Source organism: Gopherus flavomarginatus, chromosome 15, assembly GCF_025201925.1.
Source record: "Gopherus flavomarginatus isolate rGopFla2 chromosome 15, rGopFla2.mat.asm, whole genome shotgun sequence".
NCBI lineage: Eukaryota > Metazoa > Chordata > Testudines > Testudinidae > Gopherus > Gopherus flavomarginatus.
In genome coordinates, this window is record NC_066631.1 from 1,486,084 (window position 1) to 1,511,057 (window position 24,974).

Sequence of the window (24,974 nt, forward strand, 5' to 3'; positions counted from 1 at the left end):
TTCCCTTCGACACTAGTGTCCTCCTTACTGGGCTCTGAAAAGCACCCGTCTGTCTCTGGTGCTTCCCCGGGTGCCAGGTGGACAGATCACTGCAATTCTTAGAATGAGAGCAAACAGGCCCAGGTCCAGCTCGTTCTGGTGACAATCTGCCTCCTGCGCCTTCCTGACAGGTCCCAAAATTGTTACTTTTTTTTTTATGGGGGGAGGGATAGCTCAGTGGTTTGAGCATTGGCCTGCTAAGCCCAGGGTTGTGAGTTCAATCCTTGAGGGGACCATTAAGGGAACGGGGGTAAAAATGTGTCTGGAGATTGGTCCTGCTTTGAGCAGGGGGTTGGACTAGATGACCTTCTGAGGTCCCTTCCAGCCCTGATAGTCTATGATTCTTTGACAGTTGCTCAGAGGTTGGCCCATCGGGGAGTAGAAGCAGAGCTGACAGAGATGCAGCTGGAGCACAACCAGCTGAGGATTGCAGGGCTGTGCTTTCCTCCTGTCTGGGATCTGGGCAGTCTGCTGGATAATGTCCCATGGCGCATCTCTCAGAACTCTCCGAGGGGTCAGTGGTCAACTTCTGTGCCTCAGTTTCCCTACTTGTACTGACTTGCCCAAGGTGTCACAAGTCAATGGCAAAGCAGGGTCTAGAACCCTGTATGGGATGAGAGGTTTCTGATCATACGGAGGGGTCACTGGGTTCGGATTCTTCCTCTCACATAGCTGACTGCACCCTTCCGGTCCCCCCAGTATCAGTGGGACTGTGGGCGGTGCTGCGATTCCATCTTTATCTGCCTTCCCCCTATTGGAGATGTCCCCTGCCTGGCCAGTGGCGCATTGGGGTCTTTGGTAGAGGAGGGGTCTGCTGGGCTGATCAGCACAGCCTCAAACAGCTGGACTCCTGACGGAAGCAGCTGCTACAAAGTGTCTGGACCATGCTGAGAGGTGCCCCTAAATCTACCCTGTGCCCCCTGGCTGGGCCATAGCCAAGGGTTGCGTTCCGTCTGCCACCACCCCTGTCTCTTCCTAATCTCACTTTTGTGTACAGAGAAGCTGTTTCTAGCACCATTAAGTGTTAAGATCTGAGTGGCAGCTCAGGGCTTGGGTGAGTAAGTCCTGGCTGGGAGCCTTGGGTGCTTCTAGGGCACTGGGAGGCTGACAGGTCGGCTTTGGTAGCCCTAGTGGCAGATGTGTGGCAGGCTCCCGGCCAGCCCATGTACTGTGGCAGGCTCCCGGCCAGCCCATGTACTGTAGGAGGGCTGAGTAAGGAAACATCAGGGCGTCTTCCTGCGTTGCCAGAGCTGCCTCCATGTGGCAGGGCTCCGGCAGGGTGACTGGAGCAGCCCCACTGCAATCCACTGACGGCCTCTTCCTTGATCCGAAGGTACCCCTGGGACCCTCCAGTCTGACCTAACACATGCTGAGAACTGCCCTGAACGAAAGCCTGTCTGAACTGGAGTGGCTGTTGGAGAGGCTTCCAACACCGGTTAAAAACTGCCCACAGTGCAGAATCCACCACACCCATTGGTGGATCGTTCCAGTGGTTAGTTACTCTCGCTGTTAAAAATTTGTGCCTTATTTTCCTGTCGGAATTTGTCTAGCTTCAGCGTCCAGCCATTGGATCATGTTATCCCTTCCTCTGCTGGCCTGCGGAGCCCGCTGTCCAATATCTGTTCCCCATGTAGGTGCTTAAACTGATCACGTCCCCCCTTACCTTTCTCTACGCTAAACACAGAGCTCCTGGGATCTGTTGCTGTAAGGTGTTTTCTAACCCTGCAGTCATTCTCAGGCTCTAAATTCATCAGGCTGAATAGCCCATTGAGCAGCGGTCTCTGTGCCTCAGCCTGTTTCCTGGCAGCCAGAGAGCGCTACTGATTCTCCCCTTTGTGGGGAGGCAGGCAGCTGCCTCGTGATTTGGACTTTGGTCCCAACTGAACCAGGACCGGCGCTAGAGTTTTTCGTGCCCTAGGCGCACGGCCATTTCGCCGCCCCGTGCGCCGCTCCCGTGGCTCCAGTGCAGCTGCCGCAGCCATTCCTGCAGAGGGTCCGCTGGTCCGTGGCTCCGGTGAAGCTGCCGCAGCTGTGCCTGCGGGAGGCCCACCGGAGCTGCGGGAGCAGCCGACCGTCCGCAGCCATGCCTGCGGCAGCTCCACCGGAGTTGCAGACCAACGGACCCTCCGCAGGCACGACTGCGGCAGCTGCACCGGAGCCGCCTGCCGCCCCCCTGGCAAAATGCCGCCCCCCGAAAATCCTGGCGCCCTAGGTGATTGCCTAGTTCGCCTCAGTGGAAGTGCCGGCCCTGAACTGAACATGTACATCCAAAAACTACTGCAGGTGGTGGATGTTTGACACAGTTGGCTGCTGCGGCGGCTGCTGCTACCCCTCAGGCCTGGCCTGGCCTGTGGGTAGCAGGGGGTGTTGCAGCTGGTTAGATGGGAATGCACTGGCAGTGCTGGCATGGGAAGGGTCTGTCACTGCTCTTGCCTGGCTCCAGCCACTGCCATTATGCTGCAGCCTTGACCTAGCCAAAGGATGTTCTGATGGAAACGCTCCCTTGTTCCTCTTGCACAGAGCTACTGGGAGTTATCTGGCTCCTACAAGACGGTCCAGCTCAGCAGAGTCCTTTTTGGTACACCGTGCCCAGTTAACCTGTGGAATTCACTGCCACAAGATGTGGCCAAGAGCTTGGTAGATTCAGACACTCATTGGGGCAAGTGTCCGATACTTATCTACTATTGCAGTACACAGGATAAGAGAGAGAAACCCTCATTCCAACTAGTAACTGATGGAGGTTGGGAACAAACTTCCTGGGGAGACAGGTATTCCTGAACTGCCAGCTGGTGGGTTTTTGCACCTGCATCTTAAGTAGCTGGAGCTTTTCTGCTGTCAGGGTACTGGCCTAGATGGGTCTCAGGTCTGATGTGCTGTGGCAATTCCTAGGCTCCTAAGAAAGGGTCACTGGGGCCCTCCACCTCCTGGCTGCAAAGGTGGGCGTTGTGGACATGGGGGGAGTGGGGCTGATCATTTGAGCTCACCCAAACCCTATGTTGGTTTGGGTGCACCAAAGCTATAGCAGAGTCAAGCTTCCCCTCCCCCAGTGGGGAGATGCTTCCTGCAACACTGCTGCCTCTCCTCCCTGGAGCGTGCCACCTCGTGCCCAGCAGCCTAGCCCTGGCTCAGCACCAGGGATGCAGGGAGAAGGCAGTGGGAAGCAGCAGCTTCCATATGCCTGGCTGCCTTCCACTCGTCCTCTGTGTGCAGGCACTCAGCTGTTCTCTGGCATTGCAGAGCTTGTAGGAAGGCTGTGAGGATCAGTGCGGGCAAGGAGCGAGGGAAGGGCTCTGTTTTGTTTCCTAATACAAATCCCCGGCTGAGTCTTGCTGGGTGGCTGAGTCCTGGGGAGGGCTGATCCTGACCTAGATGCTGCTTTGTCTTGCTCCTGACGTGGACTGTGACACTGCAGCCGTCCCCAGCTCCAGCTGCTGTCTCTGAACCTTTAAACTTTCCCCTGCACTGCCCAGAGACAGCCGCCCCTTCCCGGAGCTGCAGGACGCAGTTGAGGCTGAGGGGTTTGTATATTTGCATGGTTCCCTTGAAGTCATTAAGGAAGCCCTGGTGGCTCCATTCTGCCGGTGAATGGCCTGAATTGAATTCCAGGGGTTTCCTGTTAGCTTTGCTCCTGGAGCAGGGAAGCGGCTCGTTATCCACCCTGACATTTCCCCCCATGGATGCTCCCAGAATGCAGATTCCAGATCCCCAGCTCCTGTACTAAGAGGGCTGGAGCAGCCCTTTAGCCACTGCTCAGCTGACTGCAAAACCAAAACTGCAACACCATCTTGTTCCTCTGGCTCCTGACGTGAAATGGCAGCTCCCTCGGATTGCCTGGGCTTGCAGCAGCCAGGTCCGTCTCCCAAAGCTGAGGCCACATTCGGGAGCAGGGCTGGGGGGACAGAAGAGCCACCAAAGCAGTTGCCAGGCTGCCTGCAGGGGTTGAGGTCTTGCATCTCTGCTGGCACCCTGGGGCTGCATGGAGCTGGGCTGATCGTTCACACAGTGTGAGGGTTCGTAATGTGAACTGGCTCCTGGTGCTGCAGGAATTTTCCCCTAAGCTTCCTGAGCAACTCGAAGCCTTGACTGCGGCTGCGCCAAGCGGTGAGTTTGATCCCCAGTCTGAGGGCGGGAGTGGTCTGGTTCTCGGTGTGCCTGAGGGTCACCCCATAGCGTGCTCTGAGCTGCACAGTGCCACTGTTGGCAAGATGCCAGTGTCGGCCAGCATTGTGTCTGCATGCCCGTCCCATTGACTCCGTCAGGTGCTAGTCCAGCCTGGCCAGAACTTGGAGCCGGATGTAAACCCAGGCCCCTCATCTCAGTGCTCAGACAGGGCCTGTGGTGCCTCCCACAGAGCTGGGGAGCCAGCCTCGGCCTCTGCACCACATTGCCTTCCGCTGCTCTCCAGTCCCCCTGCAGTGTGCCTCACTCACTGTCCTGCTGCGCTCTGTTCAGTCAGCTGCTGCCTGTGGCCCAGAAGTGGCTGCCCTTTGGGTGACGTGAGCCTGTGAGCATCTAGCTAGTGAATCGCTCTGGGGTGCCAGTTGCTGGATGCATGTTAGATTGCTACTCTCCTGTCTGTGGCTAGCCCCCACATTCATATCTGCCCACTGGGTTTCAGTGCCTGTCCCCCTTTGCCTTTCAGATCCGGCTGCGCTGCCAGAAGGGGATCCCACCCTCCCTGCGGGGCCGGGCCTGGCAGTACCTCTCGGGGGGCAAGGTCAAGCTGGAACAGAACGCTGGCAGGTTTGATGTAAGCAGCTCTCGTTTTCTCCTCTTCCTGTATGATCTGCAGCTCCCCAGAGGTTAGCGCTGCTGGTGCTGACTGCAAAATGAGCCCAAAGGACGTGCCCATGTGGGATGCTGCTGGCATCTAGGGAGGCCACCCGAACAGGGCTAACTAGATCTATTTTTAGTACTGTCGCCCATAGCAGCCCCAATTGTGGCCCAGGATTGTGCCAGGTGCTGTACAGACACAGCCCCGAGGGATCCTACCCCAAAGAACTCAATGCGACTAGCCACCCACAAGTGCTCCCCGGCGCTCCCTCTATGCGGTGAATGTTGCTCGGGAGGTGGGGCTAACTGGCAAACAAGCCCCTCCCCTTCAGAAAAGAGATGGAGGAGGGGGGTTTTTGGTCTCCCCTCCACCCCTTGCTGGGAACTACTGAAGCAAACCTGAAAGCCAGGGCTCTTCTTCCCCATAATGCCAGCTGCCCTCCTGCTGGGCTATGCTAATCCCTGGGTATGGATCACTTAACCCTGATCAGCGGGTGATAAACACATTCCAAGGGGATTAGCACAAGAAACTTGAATGGCGTGAAACAGCGATCAGAGCTGCTCTCAATGAAATCCACACTGCAGCTGTGTCTGCTGCAGGGATTGCCTGCTGGGGAGCATTCAGCTGCCAGTCTGTGCTGGGTGACTCTTGCAGTGTGGACAGGTGGGTGCTGCCGTAGAAGATGAGACTGATCCCTCTAGGTCAGGGCTGAGGCCCACATTTGAAGTTGGGGGGCAGGAGGGGTCACTTGCTGTGTGCTGTACTTGGGCTGAGGCTAGCTAGGACTTCAGCCTCCGCTCCCTTCACCAGCTCAGAGGAGCAAGTGCTGGGTCTAGGTGTAGTTGTGGCTCCTGTGGCCACCTGCTTTGACAGGACAGGTGAGCTCCAGCCAGCCTTGCGAAGAGGCCTTCTCTCAAGTTTCCTGCTGCTGGTCTCCTCCAGTTCACCAGATTGGTGGCTCTGTTGGGGAAGCCCTGGCCCGTCACTAGAGAGTGGCAGCTGATCTGATGACAAGGGGAGAAGTGTGGCAGCAGTGGGGATGCTGGTAGTGGAGGCCCGGGGGCTGACGAGTGCAGAGGAGCTCCCAAGTGGAGCAAATGCAACCTGAGCTGGCTGTCACAGACTGGCCACGCAGGGCAGTTCTTGTTTATGGCTCACTTGCTTGGAGCTGTTCCCACAGCCCTTGGAGTCACAGCCCTTGACTTGCCAGGGCCTACGTGTGGGACATGGCCTGAAGAAAGAGCTGACACCACAGCTGGGAGTGAGAAATGCCAAACCTCACCTCATGGAGTCAGGTTTCTGTAGCTGTCTCTGACTCAGCCTCTGTCACCCACCCGTAGGAGCTGCAGGGGAGGGGCCCGGGTGTCTGAGGTGTGGGGGAGTGAATGTGGATCTGAAAGGTCGTCCCATCCCGGGTGTCTGAGGTGTGGGGGAGTGAATGTGGATCTGAAAGGTTGTCCCATCCCAGCTGATAAGGGCTAGGGGGAGTCCCTTGGATTGTGCAGCTGGAATGTCTTCTCTCGTGGCTCCCCACACAGGTGCAGGGCAAGGCACTTGGGCATTGGGGTTCTTATCCTCTGACCCTATTTTGGGATGATCTAGGGAGACGGAAGCTGCTTCACCATAAGTTGGAGCTCATTCAGGCTGTGCTGTGAGCAGCAACTGCAGGGCGCCAGGAGCCTCTCCCTGCTGGAGTTGCACTTGAGAAGTTTCAGAACAGGCGGCCACCAAATAATGTGGTATTGCTGGCTGGGGCTGAGATGAGCCATTGACTGTAGGTCCTGGTGCATGCACAGGCTGCCCCAGCTCATACTGCCGCTGGTGGGTTGTAACTGCACTAAGATCAGGGCTGGCAGAATTGTTTGGTTTTGAGCATCTTTTTCAATGTTTATTGATTTTTAAATTTCACAGTTGCAGGGAATTATGGGAGCGTTAGTTATTTAGTGTCAGGCACTGAGATTCAGAAAGTTAAATTTTATAAATGGTTAAAACACACGTCAAGATATACAAAGTAAATACCCTTGATCAGTGCACACCTGTTTGCACTGTTCATTTGTAACAAGCCTCATTCAAAAGTCAAAATCACTGGGTCTGGTCTCAGTGTTTTTTCTTACTCGCCTAGCTGTAGATTTCATCATCATCCATGGAAATGTTTTTCAGCGGTTTCATCCTTCCAAGCCGAACTATGACCTCACTGAGAGGTGAACATGATGTTTGAGGCCAGTGCGTGGTGAGCTCCCCCAGCATACTGTGGTTACTCATGTGTCCTCCTTCCTAGGAGCTGGATCTCTCGCCGGGGGACCCCAAGTGGCTGGATGTGATTGAGCGGGATCTCCACAGGCAGTTCCCATTCCATGAAATGTTTGTGTCTCGGGGAGGACATGGGTAAGAGTTCCACTCTCTGCCATGTGACTTGGTTGTTTTTAGCATCCGTAGGGCCTGGTAGCTGAGGCTCTGGGCTGACCGCAGCTGTGCCAGGCTACCTGCAGATCAGCTCAGTAGAGCCTTGTTTACTCCCTTCTCCAATGTCGCATCTGCCTCTAGCAGCCAGCCGACCCTGGTGCTCAGACCCAGCAGTAATGGACATGGGCTGAGAGTTTAGGTGGGCCGGCCTCCCTCTGTTGCTCATCGCCTGTTGCTGGTTGTCTAGCTCCATGTTGGCTCAGTCTTTGTGCAGGTCGCACTATTGCCCCTTGACGGGCCTGGGGAAAGGTCTTGCAGGAGGGACACTGTGGGGCTGGAGGACGTGGACATGTGATCAAACAGCAGAGGGAGGAGGAGCTGGCTATTCACATGAAGCATGGAGTGAAAGGGAGTTGTGTATGTAGCAATGGGAGAGGCCTCTCTGGGTTACCTGGTAACCAGGCATGTCCTGAGCTGTGTCCCTCTGTGTAGATAGCTGCAGGCCTGGGCACGTTGGCCAATAGAGCGTGACTCTGAGTAGCTGGCTGAGTCGTCTCCCAGGTCTCCATCACACCAGTGCAAGGCAGATTCTCCCTCTCCCATCTGGAGAGGCGCCGGAGTCAGCTGCTGAGTCAGCATCTCCAGCCAGATCAGTGAGGGCTGGAGTCAGGTTGGTTGTAAGCCCCTTGATGAAACATGAGTAGCCTTGTTGAAGGGCTCCAGATCTGAGAGGGTGACGGGGCTAACAGCCTTGTACGCACCCAGTGAGAACAAGACACCAGAGCTCCTTTGGGAGCGTTGCTGATGAGATCAGAGCCTCAGTCTGGTTATCTGCATTGCAGTAGTAGTGCCTGCATGGCCCTATTGCATATGTGCGTACGAGCCCTATCTAAAGAGTTTAACCGTGGTGGGGAAATGCCAGGTCCCGGTGAGGTGACTGCCGTAAGCAGCAGTCCTTGTGCTCCAGCTGCCTGGCTGGTGCAGGGCATTGCAGCTGTCAGGGCTTGGGCAGGTTCTGAGAAGAGTGGTGGAGCAGAACCCAGTGCAAAGCCTCATTGGGCTGTCATCTGCTGTGCCTGGAAGGCCCTCCGTGCTGAGGAACCATGCTGAGATGGACTGGAGTCATCTGGCTGGGCGAACTCAGGCTCTCAGCAGCCTGGAACTGGTGTCCGACTGAATGAAAAGTGATTTTATACTGAGGTCGGCCTCTACTTTATTTGCTGCTGTGGACTGGGAGGTGTCCCCATGCAGGGCCCCAACCAAACAGTGTTTGCCTCTGGCTCCCGGGGCTCGAGTGGTGAGGTTCTAAGTAGATCTCTGTGTTCCTGGTACAGTGTGACTGCCCACCTATAGGCGCTGGGGCATGGTGCCCTTCCTGGGCGCAAGCACCTACAGGTGGGAGATCAGACACCACCTCCTGTCCATGTCCCTGCTCCCCGTTGCTCAGTGGGTGCTGTTTCTCTGCAGGCAGCAAGACTTGTTGCGGGTGCTGAAGGCCTACACGCTGCACCGGCCGGAGGAGGGCTACTGCCAGGCCCAGGCTCCCGTCGCAGCAGTGTTGCTCATGCACATGCCCGCGGAGGTACTGACTGCACACCACCTCCCACAAGACCATGAGGACCAGGGGAGGGCTCTGACACACCCACCCAGCCTCCAGGGACGCGGGCCCAGAGCATGGCCCGTCCCCCTGCCCTGTTGGTACCGGTTCCACCTTGCGCTGGGAAGAGCCCAGTTAGCTCCCTGGAGGTGGTCAAGGAGGCTGGGGGTGGAGCAGCTGTGAGGGAGTGAGGAGGGGTCCCTGCTTTCTTTCTGCCCCAGGGATGATCTGCTGCCTGCAGTGATCTCTGATCCCAGGGAGAGCATCTTCTAGCACAGCAGAGCCTGGCCCTCCTTGCATGCTCCCTGCACAGATTGTCCTGAGGGCTGGTTTGGCTGGTGTCTGGTGTAATGGCAGGTAGCGATGCTCCAGCGGGACCTGACCTGTGCTAAGGACAGGCGATCTCTTGTCCTCTCGGGAGACTCCAGCCCTCCAGCAAGGGGGCTGGGAAGGGCCCGAGGACTTGGCTGTGTTTGGAGACTGCTGACACCCCCAAGGAGGAGAGGCAGAGCAAGGGGCCCTGGCAGCAAACCCAAGCGAGTGGGGCCTTCCCTGGGGTGCTGGTTGTGCCTAGAAGTAGGAGTTGCAGGGGAAAGGAGCTCTCGTAATGGGGGGTTACCCTCATTTTCAGCCCAAGGGGTGGAGTAGCCGCCTAGGGGGTTCGCCAGGGACTGCAGGACCCTGTGCCAGTAGAGGATGGGCTGTTGGGTCTCCCCAACTTTTGATTGTGGTGGAGGAGCTGCTGTAGCTGCCTTGTCTGTTCTCAGCGGGTGGAAACCCAAACACGTCTGGCCTCTGCAGACAACCTTGCTTGCATGTGGATTGGCCTGCAGCCAGCCAGCCTGGGGCACCAGCGGGTGGTGGCCATCTCACTGGGTGCTGACTGTAGATCCTCCTCTCCCCAGTAATGTGTACCAGGGCTGGCTGGTGCCTGCTCAGGCTGAGCTAAGGAGACGGCGTGTAGGGCTTGTTCCTTTCTCCACAGAAAGGACCCCTCTGGCCCCAATCCCTCCCGTTTGTTAAGCGGATGGCCTGGCCAGTGCTCAGTTGAACAGGCAGAGAGACAGCCCCCCCCCCCCCCCCCCCACAGAGGTATCAGAAGTGCCGTGTGCTCTGGGCCCTGAAGGGTATGGAGTCAGCCTGGGGGAACCCTAAAGCAGGCATCCCACTGGCATTGGTTCTGGCTTATGCTCTGCGCGTCTCCCCACTCCTGAGAATGACAGGGGCTTTGTCTGCCTTCCGGGGGATGGGGCTTCCCTGCACCGGAGACATCATCATTCCTCCCCCTGCTCTGGGTTATGGCAGTGTGGCATAATGGCTCATGTGCTGTCCTGGGACTCAGACCTGGGTTCTGTGCCCAGCTCTGCTGCTGGGTGACCTTGGGCAAGACCTTTCCCCTCTGTAGAATGGGGATAGTGAGCCTGACCTCCGTGAGCTGGGGGTCGGCTGGTAACAACCGCTAGTGGAGAGCTGGGATTAATAAACTCCTCCTGGAGCGCGGCCACGTGTGTGTCTGGGCTGCACAGCATGGGGCACAGCCTTGAACTTCCTGGGGCTCTATCCCCTGAGCCCTTCTCATCTCAGGCAGGTCCCCGCCACGTCACTGACCAGCCTGGTGTGCTCAACCCGGGCTCCCACTGATGGGTAGGAGCTGGGTGCCCAGCCCTCTGCAAACCGGGAATGAGGTGCCTCTGGGCAGGCCTGGCAGAGGGATGGTGAGGGCCCGGGGGAAGCTTGCTGCATGGCCGCAGGGAAGGGGGCAGGCTGGCCCTGCTTTGAGGCACAGCAGTACCGCTACACAGAAGCAGGGTGTCCATAGGGCTGTTTCCCCTTGCTGGGCCCCGTGGCTTGGGAGGAGCAGCGCTGGCAAGCGGGGGGCCTGGGGCTGCACTGACAGTAGCGAGTGCAGGGAGGGCATCTCCAGCAGGGCTGCAGCGCGCGCTGCCCTGTGCTGCACTGACGGCCTGTTCCCTCCTGCAGCAAGCCTTCTGGTGCCTGGTGCAGATCTGCGAGAAGTACCTCCCCGGCTACTACAGCGAGAAGCTGGTGAGTGAGGGTGGGTGGGAGGGAGAGGTCCCTCTGACGCCTCTGAGCCTGCTCCCCAGAAAGCAGCTGGTAGCTGCCTGGGTCAGTAGGAGGAGGACAGTTGGCTTCCTCTGCCTGCGATAGTCATCAGGGGCTGCAGGTGGACACGGTCTACCAGAGCAGAGCCCGGAGAGAGTCCAGTGCGGAGGCTCTGTAGCAAAGGGCCTGTTGGGCCACTTGCTCCAGAGGGAGGGTAGCCGCAGGGTTAGGCCCTGGGCTGGCAGACGGGTGTTCAGTCCCCAGCTCTGCGGGACTGTTGCTGGGCCTCGGTTCTTCCCTGTACCCTGGGGATGCTGCTTCCTTGGCCCTGCCTTGCCAGGCTGGGTGCAGAGGCTGTTCTGCACAGGCGCCTTGGGTGGTGCTGAGCTGCATGTCGGGTTAGTCCAGAAAGGGCCTGTCCTGGATGGATGAGAGAGGCAGGTGGATGCTTCAGCCTCCAAAACCAGCTCTGTGGCTAGGCTGGAAGCAGCTGCTCCATGGCCAGCACGAGGGTGCCTAGAGCACCCATGGAGAGCTCCTTTGGGTTTTTCCATGGCCTGTCAGAAGCCTGTGGCTTAGAATGTCCAGCCTGGGGCAGTGATTGCACATTGGGGAGGTGGCTCTTGGGGGTGGGGGAGCCAGGTCCAGTGTGCTTGCAGTAGCTGATCTGTGTGTGCAGCTGCAGCAGAGCGTCAATCCCGTTCTCACATACTGAGATTTTGTCTGACACAGCAGAAGGCTCGGTTCGCAGGCTCCCATTTCTCCCCCTCCCCAAACAGAAGTCCTGCCAGTCCCCTCCCACCACACGTGGCCCTGGGCACCTCACTTAGACTGCATTGTTACCGTGGGCAGGGCCACGGGCTTGCACCAGAGCCTCTTAGCAAGGACTGGCTTGTCTGCTGGAGTCCAAACCCCTTCTCTCCTCTCCCTTCCCATTCTGCAGTATCTGCTCCCGCTGGAAGGGCAGCGTGTTCCCCTAATGCATCAGGAGTGGGTCACTCCAAGGAGAGGGAGGGGAGTTGCAGGGGGACTGGGGTTTCCCAGTGTGTTTCTGCACTGGTAGGACATGCCTCTGGCTGGGCAGCCCTGGAGACCGAGCTCCAGCAGCCATGCAGAGTGGACTAGGAAGGATGGCCATGGACTGGGACTCTGTAGCTCTGGGTCCAATTACTGGCTCTGCTGGATGCCCGCTGACCATAGCAAGTTGCTCACCCCCCACCTCTGTTCCCTCCTGTACAATGTGGGTGATGCTGACCCAGCTGCAGGGTGCATGTGAACCTGGGCCAGTGGTTCTCCAACGTTGTCTTGGCAGCCCCTTTCACACAGCAAGCCTCTGAGTGCGTCCACCCCCCTTCTAAATTAAAAATGCATTTTTTTATTTAACACTATTTTACATGCTAAACTTATAAACTTGTTGTTTAAACTTAATTTACCTTTTCTCACCACTTTTAAATTAAAACTAAAATACATTTTTATTGAATAGTTATAAGCACAAATTATTTTTTTTAACTAGTTACTGTGTTAATGCTGGAGGGATGCAAAGAAACGTAGTATCACTTTTCCCAGCAGACTTAGTGCCCCATTACCACCCTTACTTCTGTGCTGCTGCGGGTGGCATGCTGCCTTCACAGCTGTTCGCATCTTCCTCTTGGCACCTGGGGTCAGCCCCAAATACCCAGCCTCTAGCTCAGCAGCCTGTCAGGATCCCAGCTGGAGAGGGTGAGAAATGCAAAGCCCAGTAACTTGGAGCATGGTAGCACCACCGTAGCCAGCTGCGAGCTGGTGCACTTGGCCCTGCCTCTCCCGTTGGGTTGTCGCTGGCGGATGGCAGCTGTTTGGCTGTGTCTTGGTGACCATGTGTGTGTGGATGGCAGGTGGGCACTGTTTGGAAGGGATGGCCCATCCCTGGTCCGCCCCAGCAGCATCTCTTCCCTCCCATAATCTGCCGCTCTCCCTGCAGGAGGCCATCCAGCTGGATGGGGAGATCCTCTTCTCACTGCTGCACCGGTTCGCACCCCTGGCTTACAAGCACTTGAGCAAGCAGAAGATCGACCCCATCCTGTACATGACGGAGTGGTTCATGTGTGCCTTCTCCAGGACCCTGCCATGGAGCTCCGTGCTGCGTGTCTGGGACATGTTCTTCTGTGAAGGTAGCGCATGGGGCCCCCGGGTTGCTCTGCGCTCCTGGGGTGGAGCCTTCCAGACTGGGACCTAGCTTGGGGGCATCTGGGGGACTTGCCAGCCTGGCCCCCAGTTCAGCTGTCTGCACTGAAGAGAGCCATGCTCTCATGGCCCTGACGTAGCATTCTAACCCATGGGGCCTGGTTCTGTTCCTGCCTCTGCCACTGGCTGCCTCTCTGCCTCAGTTTCCCCATCTGCAACCAAGTACTCAGATCTTTGGCTCCAGAAGTGGAAATGATGAAACCAACATACCTGCTCAGCTGGCCTGTGCTGGCAGGTGACAATGCAGTGGGAGCTGCTTTCTGGCAGGTTCAGCTGGGCCACAGCTGCTCTTTGGTCTCACTCCTGGAAGGACCGGAGCCTCTGTCCAGGAACAAACCGGATTTGCTGTTTAACGTGGGGATACAGATCACTAGTGCTGGGCGTTGGCCCATGCTGGACAGGGCCGGAGCAGGAGCAGGATCCTGCATACTCCATCTACCAGCATCCCAGGCCCTTCCTGTCCCCATGACACTGAGGATCTTTGTTCCAAAGGGCTGGGCTCTCGCCTTCCCCCGTCACCCTGAGCGCTGGGGAGCAGAGGGGTCCCTCGGGGTCCCTGGAGCTGGTACTGTGGCCTGGCTGAGCTGCCTTGTGAACTCATCCCTGCCGGGGCTGGCTCATTGGTGTGTCTGCTCTCTGCCAGGGCTGCATGGGAGCTCCGGTTTGTTCTGGCCGCATCCCCCAGCTCTGGTGCTCACGGGCAGCTGTGGAGAGCCGTCCACTGGAAGCAGTGACCCCAAGTCTGGCCGCTGGGTAGGAGATGCAGGGCCCCTCATCCTCAAAGGGCTCCCCAGGGAGGCAGAGGTGAACATTCACCATGGCCAGGGTCTGACTGGGCCCAACGTGATGCATGTCCGGACTTGCTCCACTCCCTCCTGGCTCCCTGCACCAGGTTCACTGTGCTCTCCACACTGCCCCCTCTTCACTTGGAGCTGAAGCTTGAGAATGACGTAGGCGGCCGCAAGTCTCCGTCTCCCTCCCTCTGCTGAGGGCTCTGGCTGCGCACCCCCCTCCAGAGAGGGCTCTGAATATGCCCTCTTTGTCTTCACGCTGCTGCTGCTAAGCTGTGCCCCTGGGCTAAGCTTGGGGGGCCCTGACCCTCCTTCGGGGAGACATCAGTGGAAAGACCCCTGTTAGGACAGGAGGGTGATGCCTGTGGGGAGGGCGGGGCGTTCACGCCTGAGCTGAGTCAATGATCAGTGCCCTCCTGTGGAACACAGGCCCTAGAACTCCCCCGAAATAACGCCTGTTCGAACTAGAGCAGATTCCATAGCTCCACGTCCAGTCTGGCTGGCAAACATCGCCTGCGATGGCGGATCTGCCCCAGGCCTGGATGAGTCGTGCTAGTTTATTATCCTCTCTGTGTACCTAAAAAACCTGCCAGGGCTGCCCCTGTTCGAGGGCATTGGCGCTGCAGGAGGGTTCTCAGTCTGTCAGAGCCCAGGAAAACAACCAGCTCTTAGCACCTGCTAGTGCTTTCTGCCTCTGAGTGATAATTGCTGTGCAGAGGTGCTGCAGCTTCCCTGCTCGTTTGTGGACGGGGTGTGCAGCAGGACTGGATTGTGGCCTAAGGCTGGTAGGGAGGTGTGGGGGGGCCATGCTGTGGCTGGGTATAGCTTGGCATGGATGGATCTGAAAGGCAGTCCCCAGCACAGAGGCTGTGTCTGAGCTGTGTGAGAAGTAGAAGATGGGGTCAGTCTGAGCTGTGGTTACCCAACCCTGAGCCTGCCATGAGGGTTACCAGGGCATGATTTGGCCTTGCTCCCCTGGCAGGCTGTGTCCTGGCCATGTGTTTCAGTACGGGTTGGGTGTGTGTTGGGGAGGCAGTATGGTGCAGTGGATAGAGCACTGGATTGCAAGGAGTGAGGTAGTTTCTGCTCCTGCCTTGCTGTGACCTTGGGCTCTTCAGTTCCCCTGGATCCTCTGCCTGCCTCGCCTGTTCAGATCATCAGTTCTCCAGGGCAGGGATTGTCTCTGACTGTGTCTCATGCCCAGCGCCATGGGGCCTTGATCTCAGCTGGGGTGTCTGTGCAGGCTGGCTTCAGACTGTGCCCAAAGGAGCTACCGGGGGGAGAGCGCTGGCGGGTGTAGAGGAGGCAGCCAAGGAGCCAGCTCTCTGACAAACAGTATTTCAAAGCACACCACTGGGTGGCTACTTCAAGCTGGAGCTAAGTTTGGGGGCAGCTCCCGAGTAATCTCAGCTGGGCCCTGGGGGTGCTTGTCTCTTGCACCTCTGCAGATCAAGGTTCTGAGAAGAGATGATTTTCCTGGCAGCAGTGCCTGGGAAGATGCATCGGGCACTGGGCTCCAGGCTGCCAAGCGATCTGGTTGATACTTGGGCTAATGTAGCACAGGACAGGGGAGCCATTGGAAGAACGGTGCTGCCTTGCAGCCTGCTCTTGGGGGATTGTGTCCATGAAGCATGTGCTGGTAATTCCTTGTTTCCAGCTGGGACCAGGCTGGTGTCAGGTCACTAGCAAGACATTAGTTTGGGACTCAGGGCCCACACGTCACCTCTATGGCAAATGGGGCAGTGGGCCGGGTAAATTTTAGGTTTGGGAGTTGGTGGGAGAGAGGAGGGGAGCAATCACTGAATCTTCCCCTCCTATCTAAGCCTTTGTGTCTCTGGCTCTGAGAAACCTCCTGCCAGCCATAAACCCCAGACTTCCCATTGGCGAGCATTGGGGCAGCTCAGAGGGTCACAGCCCTAAACTGTCACTGTTGTACTCACTGTCCCCTTCAGAGTGTCCTGTCCCAGCATGCCATGCTGCAGCCTGTGGAGGCTATTGGAGGCTGAGGGCAGCTGGCCGAGTGCTGGGGCTGTGCGGGTGCTAACCAGCCGGCGGCTCTGCTCTTCCAGGGGTGAAGATCCTGTTCCGGGTCGGCCTGGTGCTGCTGAAACACACGCTCGGCTCCTCCGAGAAGCTCAAGTCCTGCCAGGGGCAATACGAGACCATGGAGAGGCTGAGGGCGCTGAACCCCAAGATCATGCAAGAGGCCTTCCTGGTGCAGGAGGTGAGGAGATGGCTGTTGGGGTGGAGGTGAGGTCCCAGGCTGCCCTGGCACATGCTTGTCCACAGTTGGCAGCTCACCAGCCCTCTCCCCCTCACAGCGGTAACTGGATGGGAACCAGCTGCAGTCAGCATGGCCTGAGCTTTTCATCCAGTGATCAAAGCCCGGCACCGGCTGCCTGGCGCTCGGCACTCACGTTTCCTCAAATGGAAGTGGGCTGGGGTGTAGAGAGGGCTTTAGGGATTGATGGGGGGCTGGGGTGTCTCACTCCCAGTGCACCTTGCTGCTGCTCTCCCCTGTCTGTTGCTCCAGCAGGCAGGGAGCTCCCTAATGGGGGCAAACATCCCACATCCTGCCCTGGCAGATGGGCAGCTCCTGGCTTGGGGGATCTACCAGTTCCTGGGGAACGTGACTATGCTGCTGCCCCAGGCTGCTCTGCGGCATTTCCCAGGAGGGGCTGTAAATAGCTAAACGCTCCCTGGGGTGGGCACTTGGCTCAGATCCCCCAGCCCCAGGAAAGTAGCTTTGGGGGCGAGATCATCATCTTCCTGCAGAGCCCGTTCTGGAGGGTCCCTGGGCTGGAGGCAGGTGCTGCTCAGTATGGGAGAGCTCTGGTTGCGGGAGGGGCCCTGGGCTCTGCTGTGAAGGGCTTTCAGGAACCCCAGACTTAGGGTATGTCTACATCTACAATTTTGCAGCGCTGGTTGTTACAGCTGTATTAGTACAGCTGTATAGGGCCAGCGCTGCAGAGTGGCCACACTTACAGCAACCAGCACTGCAAGTGGTGTTAGATGTGGCCACACTGCAGCGCTGTTGGGCGGCTTCAAGGGGGGTTCGGGGAACGCAAGAGCAAACCGCAGGGAAGGAGACCTGCTTGCACGGGGGTTCGGGGAACGCGAGAGCAAACCGGGGAAGGAGACCTGCTTCCCCGCGGTTTGCTCTCGCGTTCCCCGAACCCCCCCTGCAAACCACAGGGAAGGAGACCTGCTTGCACGGGGGTTCGGGGAACGCGAGAGCAAACCGGGGAAGGAGACCTTGCACGGGGGTTCGGGGAACGCGAGAGCAAACCGGGGAAGGAGACCTTGCACGGGGGTTCGGGGAACGCGAGAGCAAACCGGGGAAGGAGACCTGCTTCCCCGCGGTTTGCTCTCGCGTTCCCCAAACCCCCCTGCAAACCGCAGGGAAGGAGACCTGCTTGCACGGGGGTTCGGGGAACGCGAGAGCAAACCGAGGAAGGAGACCTTGCACGGGGGTTCGGGGAACGCGAGAGCAAACCGGGGAAGGAGACCTGCTTGATTACCAGAGAGGCTTCCTCAGGTATGCTGCGTACCTGCTTATTCCACGGAGGTCAAGAAAAGTGCTGGTAAGTGTCTACACTTGATTACCAGCGCTGGATCACCAGCGCTGGATCCTCTACACCCGAGACAAAACGGGAGTACGGCCAGCGCTGCAAACAGGGAGTTGCAGTGCTGGCGATGCCCTGCAGATGTGTACACCTCCTAAGTTGCAGCGCTGTAACCCCCTCACTAGCGCTGCAACTTTGTGATGTAGACAAGCCCTCTGAAGCAAGTTCAAATCCAAGGGCTTCCCCCTCCGCCCCTGGGCACTGAGTGAGGCAGCTGTGTTCAGTGCGGTGATGCCCTCTGCTGGTGAAGGCCTGGCTAACAAGCAGGTCCTCTATCAGGGTACTGCAGGCCTTCCAGGGAAACCTTGAACTATGTGGATGCTGGTCCAGGAGCAGCGGAAGGTCTCTAACAGTGTGTGTGTGTGGGGGGGGGGGGCAGGACCAGTGCCCAAACTGTGCCCCTGCCCTCGTGCTGCCCTACTCCCCGTCACTTGCCATTATGGCCAGTAAAACGTGGGAGGCTCATGGCCCCCTGAGCTCTCCCTGCCCCCCCATTGCAGTGCCCTTATGCTGGTCCCTTAAGGGAAACCCCACAACTAATAGGGAGGAGACTAGAGGGCCCAAGAGAGGTCACATGTTCTTAGACTAATGTACTGATTGCCTGTTCGATCACAGCAACCAAGTCTCTTGAACTGCACAGTGTGGGTCGCTGACAGTGCAGCTGGAAGGTCTGAGTTTCTGTTGGGTTTCCCATGGGGCTGTGATTGCTCCCTCGGGAGACAGCTGTGCTGGCAGCCCCCAGTTCTGGCCTGACCTGCTGGTTGGCCGGGCAGGGGCTTGACGAGCGTGTGCTGTCCCCACAGATCATAGAGCTGCCAGTGACGGAGCGGCACATTGAGCGGGAGCACTTGATCCAGCTGAAGAAGTGGAAGGAGAGCCACGGGGAGCTGCAGTGCAGGTCTCCCCCACGCCTGCACGGCGCCAAAGCCATCAGCGACTCGGAGCCACATTCCCGCAAGGCGCTGGACCCTTCTCCCTCCATCATCCTGCCCCCTGGCCAGGTGCTCCCACTCAAGGGCCGCAAGAACAAGGAGAAGAAACAAGACCAAGGAAAAGTCAGGCCGGCCAACGGCCCCATCCCTGAGGAAAACGGAGCCCAGGCCTTCGTTGAGCCTGGGGCTTCCCCGCATCACCAGTCCAAGGACAGCCTGAGCTCCCGCGAGAGCGAGGACACCTACTTGTAATGGAGTCACAGCACATTCTGGCTCCACGGTGGCAGAGCACCCAGGGCTGCCACCCCTGCGCCTGAGGGGCCAACTAGCTGGGCCTAGACTCAGGATTGATTCCCTGCTGCAGCCAAAGTGGGGAGAGGGCCTCTCTCTCCTGCTACTCGAGTGCCAGGGGGAGGAGCCTTATCTGTGGGAGTTAAGGTTTTATTTGTTTGGCTGCAGCTGATTTGCAGAGCAGAGACCAGGGGAGCCGAGCTGTACCTGGGGGGACCATTCAGACCCGTTGGCAAAGGGCTGTGATCGTGCGTCTGCCCGAGGTCTGAATGAGTCTCTTCTTTCCATTGGGAGGCTCAAAGCCCCATTCCCAGGAAAGGCCTGGGGCCTGGCTGGCTGTTCTAGCAGGGGCTGGCTGATGTTTGAAATAAGCTGATGAACCGACCTGAGGCAGAGCAGGGGGCATAATCGATGATCTCCCAGCCCAGGTGGCTTCTTTCCATGTTGAACTTCCCTCTGAGGATCCCAGCTGCTGTCTTGGCTGGGTCAATCCTCTGTCGCTGAGTGGGTTGGAGCAGTGTGTACCCAGGAGTCGTGGAGGAGCATCTTAGGCTCAGCTGCTGCACATGCTTGGCCTGAGTTGTGGAGGAAGAGTTGAGCTGTTTTCTCCTGCCCCAGCCAGTGCTGCAGGAGTTTCTCTGTATTGCCCAATGGGGGTGGCTCTCTTGGCCAGAGCGCGGCAGATTCCAAACTGACGCTGTATCGGGCGGGGGGTGAAGGAGGAAATGACCTGACTTTCCCACCCCACCCTGCTCCTCCATTTCTACAGAGAGGGTGTAGTAAGCTGCACCGGAGCATTTATTTTGGACTTTCTGTACTGCAGCGAGCCTATTTATTTGTCTGTGTAGCATAACTGTGTCAATATATAGGGAAAGGTCAGATCTGCCCTGGTGGGCGCCTGCAAATTCTGGGCCGGATGCAAAGGGCTGGGGACAAGGTCTGCATGAGGCAGGGCTGGCCCTGGCTGCTCAGGACCTGGGTGAAAGCACTGCTTGCAGGGGACTGAGTTGAGCCTGCTGCTTTGGGTTTGCAGGGGCAGCCCTTCCTGGGGCTGTTTGGCAAGGTAAAAGAGGCCTCCTGGAGCACGCGTTGTCTGATTAAAGCTGGCGCTAGGCCTGGCAGCTCAGCCCTGAATGCTGGGAGAACAGGTATATTCAGGGATTAATCCAGATGTGGATTAATGTGCACCTCCTAAATGGGGGTGCAGCCTGCAGATCCCAGACTGCACTGCTCCCTTGATCCACGAAGTCTCTGGCATATTGCATTAGTCACTACAGGTTGTGTTGCCACACTGAAGAGGGCAGTGTTAGCTGATTCTGGGGCAGCCTCGGGTGGATTGAAGTTGGGGAACCCCAGATATTGATGGCAAAGGTGAAAGGGAAGGAGGGTCTGTTTTCCAGCTTGCATCACTGAGTCCTGGGGCAAGTTAGGAATCCTTCCCTCTTTTTCTGGGCACTTCTTCACTCAGTCTTAGCCTCTCTGCAGACTGCCCCCTGTGAGTGGAAGGGATCTGACTGGAGGGACTTCTCCTTGCTCATCCCAACTATGCTGGACAATGTGCCCATGTGGGTGAGACTGTGTTAAATAAATCAGTGAATTAAGCTGCAATGTTTTTGTACAGAGAATCAATAAAGCAGATTGTGTAAAGAAGGCGTGTGCTGCTGGGAGTGGGGTTCTCTGCCTCCCTCGAGTGAGGAGCCTGGGGTGCAGTCCATCCCCTACCTTGGGATCCAGGGGCATTAATTCACCTGGCACAGTGACTGCTTTCACTTCAGCTTTGTAAGAGCTCAAACAACTGGCCACAATGTCTCTGCATAAAGCCCTTCCTTAAGCCCCAGCAGGAGGAGCTTGTTGCAAGTCTTGGGTACTTACACACTAGTTAATTGTTGCACCAAGGAGTGTCGGAGCCCAGCAGGGACATGGGCCTAGCCAGGACTCCCCAGCAATTCCATGGCTGCTCCATGTTTGGACCTCACATTTCAAATGCTCCAGAGGTCCCTTGTCCCCATGATCTTCCATTTATTAAAGCCTCATGTCCCACTTGATTGCGGCTGCCTCTGGGGCTGTGCAAGGCAGGAGCAAAGTTACGGGAGAGCAGCCAGAAGGGTAGCGTTGTGTCGGAGTCATGCTGGGGTGCCATCACTTCAAGGGCAATTCCTGCCAGTGTCAGAAACGAGGAGGGGGCTGATCTGGGAACAGAGGGTGGTTGGAGCTTTGTGTCCGTTCCTTGCTGCTCTCTGACTGGAGCCCTGGGGAGGGAGGTCTGATTATTGTCCTTGTAACTCTAGACATCATTCTCCCTTTGTCCTTTTCCTGGTGAGGCTGGTCACTTCTGGCCTGCTGATACAACTGGGCCATTACACAGAGACTGATTCAGCCAGGGCCTCCAGCAGAACAGGAACTGGTACCCAAGGTCTAGGCTAGTGCCCTAACCACTGGGCTATCCTTCCTCCTCAGCAGGGCAATTCTAACTAGCCTGCCCTGGGCAGAGCAGGCAGCTTGGCTCGGGAGTGCGTGCTGCTCTGGGATCTTCAACCAGCTGGTTTCCCCCAAGCACTTCTGGAGGCTTCCTAAATTCCAGTGGCTGCAGTACACTTTGGCCACTACAGGCCTCCACTCCACTGCCTCAGCAAGCAGGATCTAGTGCTGCCTAGAGCTCTTGGCCACTGGGCCCCCAGCTCCTCTGCTGGGGATAAATTCAGGGCGAAGGTCTTGGGGGTCAGAGAGGCAGGAGGGATTCCCAGGAGCAGCCATCAGCCAGGTGTGTCAGCAAAAGCAGGGTGGTCCTGCAGCCTGGCTTCTGCTTGGGAAACGGAGTGGAGGGGGCAGGAGCATGTGCTTTCCTGCTGCAGAGCTATAGGCAGCACCCCCTTAGCTCAGTCAGCAGCCAGACTCCTGTGAGGGTGGTTTCTGGACCTGGCTTGTGCTTCTCAACTAGAGGCTGGCAGGAGTGGGCTGGGGACTGGCAGGAATCTGGCACCGAAGAAGCTAAGCTGTAAGATGGGCCAGGGCCCAGGTACTCTGTAAACCAGCTCCTGTCCTGGATGGGAACAGCTTTACCCTGCGTGATGCTAGGCTAAAGCCCGACCAGGATGCTGGCCAGTGTACCACAGTGAGGCCAGGGCCGTGACCAGATTGGTAAAGGAGCTGGGCTCAGAGACACCCAGGGCCACCATAGGTGTTTTCCAGCATAGCCCTAGGGAACAACTTGCAAGCTGCATCCCACTAATGAGAACTGATCCACAGAGTGGGGGTGAACCTACAGCAGAAGAGAGAGCTGGGGGTTGGGGGAGATCCCTCTCCTGGGTCAGGAGGAAAGAAGCTGGTGTTTCTACATAGCCAGCTCTGTTATGGGATGTGTTCCTACACTCAGCAATACTCCCGGCAGGGCCGACTGCCTCGAGGGAGCAGCTGACGAGCAATTCAACGTTAGTTCTGTACAGTGTGAATACAGTCCCTCTTTTCCTCCAGCTCCTGCTCCTTACATTTAACCAAGTACTTCAACCACGCTTTCCACCTTCATCCAGTACAGGGTAAGGGATAACTTGGCTTCATTGGGCAGCCTGTATCTCTGTGGTCCTTTATTTCCATACACAGGCTTGCAGCTATTTGAGGGGGGGGAATTCCTGACCTGCTGTGAGCAGGATATACTTGCTTCTGGTAGAGTATCTTTGATCCCCTCAACACCGTTCTCCCACTCTTCTGGGTTTGGTTCCACAAGCACCTTTACACAGGAAAAGATCTGTCACCTCTCGTGAGATTTCTGATGGTGTCTTATTCCCAGGCTTTTCCAACAAACAATACAATTTTTGGTTGAAGACAGCTGTGCATGGTGACTTTAGTGCAACAGAACTTGTTCTCCTGGCTCAGCAATGGCGGGTCTGGCTCACCCTTTGACCAACATTGTCTTAGTTTTGCTGTTTTACTGGTCTGTAGTAGAACACCTCAGTGGATACTGTTTTGTTCTACCAAAACTGGTGATCTGGGATCTCTTACCACCATGTAGCCTTGCTGGACCTTTCCCAGTACTAGTCTGAGATGTAGTATAATGTAAAATGGTAAAAGTTCTCTGTTCCAATCTTTATTTCTAGAAGAGCTAAGTGTTTTGAGAGGTGTCCTGTTCTGATGTTCAGCCTCGTGGCATGAGGCCAGTTTTTGTGGAACATTATTCTCCAGTAAAAAGGCCTGAAGGTCTTTGGATGCAATTGGAGAGCCACTGTCACAGACAGAGTTTATGGCGCTTATGTCTGTGCCCAAGGTAGTTGTTAATGGCAGCAGAAGTCCCCTTTCTCCCAGAGACAGTCCCTGCCACTGTGACTAATAGGCAATTGCACCAGTAAATGAGCCTTAATGGGAATGCCCCAAAGATCAAAGGAGAGTTCTTCCCAGCAGGCTAGCAGCATTTCTTTTGGTTCTGGTTCTGGCCATGCTCTAGGGCCTATTAAACGATGTGATGGACTATGGTGCCATTGGCTATGTTCTAGGTCCCTTTGTGACCTATTAAAACCCACCGAATGACTGGCAGATATGCTTGTGGAGCAGATGATGTCCCAAACTTGTATGAGTGCGGGTCACAGAACTGGTCATGTCGTTGACCTGGGGTGATAGCTTAACTTGGTGGAAACCACATTTTAAATCAAGCTTATTACAAATATTTGGCCAATTTCTATTCTGCAGGATGTCTTCAGTTCTGAGAATTGACTGTATCTCCCTGCTTATGGTTTCATTAACCTCCAGGCCTGTCAACACCAAAACAGACCCCTCAGCCTGTTGGCACTACCATGAGTGGTGACAGCCAGGTTGTTGGTCCTTCTACCCATTTTATGATTTTTTTTTCCAGGTTAGTTTGTCCTCAGCAGCTTCCCTTTAAGCTGTATCAAAGCCTGCATGTGCCCTGTGCTACTGTTTCATACTGGGTCCACGTACTTTCCCTGACCTCTGAAAACACTCCTTAAATTCCTCTTCTATAGCCCTTGAATTTCCATCCCAGATATGGATTTGGCTCTCGTTTTCCAGCACAGCAAAGCAATTCCTTTCCCTTGCAGTCCAAGGAATTTTGTCTGGTGTGGATTTTTTTTTTTCCAGACTTAATGCGTGTTTGGAATTTCCCAAGGATAGGCAAAGTTTTCTTGGGGCCCTACAGCTCATTTTTAATGATCTCTCAGTTGCAGTTGTTTCTCTGTCATCTTTTTAGCTCTTCCCTGGCTGCTAGTCTAATAATATTACAGGCAGGGCCTCCATCAGTAAGTATGTGCAACTGTGTAGACCTCACTGCTCACTGAAACATTTTCTGCCTCAGTGTCTCTCTTGTCTCTTTTGTTTCAATTTACATTCATCAGCTGATGACTCCACCATCACATACACATGCACTTTTCCCAGTTTTATTTCTGCAGAGAACTGCAGAGTCCTGTCTTTCCACAGACATGGCAGATTTTCCCTTGGCCAGTTTTGGCTTATGGGCTCTCTTCTGCCACATGTGCAATAATTGTGTTGTCCTGGAATAGTTAGATCCTGCTGTGATGCTTCCTGGGGGGTATCCAGGTCTGTGCCTATGTTAGGACTCAGGTTCCAAAACCCCTAATACACTGTTAACCCTTCAGAATACCTACACACACCCCTCTACTTGCTGCCACCACACAAATATGCAATCTTAACTGACCATAGGTAAGAGTTAATAATGGATTATTTCAGATAGTTTGAAATGCTGGTGTTGAAGGCTCTTACACAAAGTAAGAGGGAAGGTGCTCTTATGGATTGGTAACTGGTTAAAAGATAGGAAACAAAGGGTAGGAATAAATGGTCAGTTCTCAGAATGGAGTAAGGTAAATAGGGGTGTCCCCCAGGGGTCTGTACTGAGACCAGTCCTATTCAATATATTCATAAACTATCTGGAAAAAGGGGTAAACAATGAGGTGGCAAAATTTGCAGATGATACAAAATTACTAAAGAGTTAAAGTCCAAGGCAGACTGCAAAGAGCTACAAACGGATCTCTCAAAATTGGGTGACTGGGCAACAATGTGGCAGATGAAATCCAATGTTGATAAATGCAAAGTAATGCACACTGGAAAACATAATCCCAACTATACATATAAAATGATGGGGTCTAAATTAGCTGTTACCACTCAGGAAAGATCTTGGAGTCACTGTAGATAGTTCTCTGAAAACATCCACTCAGTGTGCAGCAGCAGTGAAAAAAGCAAACAAAATGCTGGGAATAATTAAGAAAGGGATAG

The 24,974-nt window shown here is 56.0% G+C and overlaps 1 protein-coding gene across 2 annotated transcripts in view; it reads left to right on the plus strand.

Moving 5' to 3' along the window:
- Positions 1-20,392, plus strand: part of TBC1D10A (TBC1 domain family member 10A) — a 38,174-nt gene extending 17,782 nt beyond the window's left edge. For both annotated transcript variants that reach the window (XM_050923817.1, XM_050923818.1), the window contains 7 exons: positions 4,682-4,789; positions 7,092-7,198; positions 8,684-8,798; positions 10,794-10,859; positions 12,838-13,027; positions 15,961-16,115; positions 18,321-20,392. In XM_050923817.1, coding sequence (XP_050779774.1) covers positions 4,682-4,789; positions 7,092-7,198; positions 8,684-8,798; positions 10,794-10,859; positions 12,838-13,027; positions 15,961-16,115; positions 18,321-18,701 — 1,122 coding nt within the window. In that variant the 3' untranslated portion in view covers positions 18,702-20,392. The remainder of the gene's footprint in view (positions 1-4,681; positions 4,790-7,091; positions 7,199-8,683; positions 8,799-10,793; positions 10,860-12,837; positions 13,028-15,960; positions 16,116-18,320) is intronic.
- Positions 20,393-24,974: the final 4,582 nt, after the last annotated feature.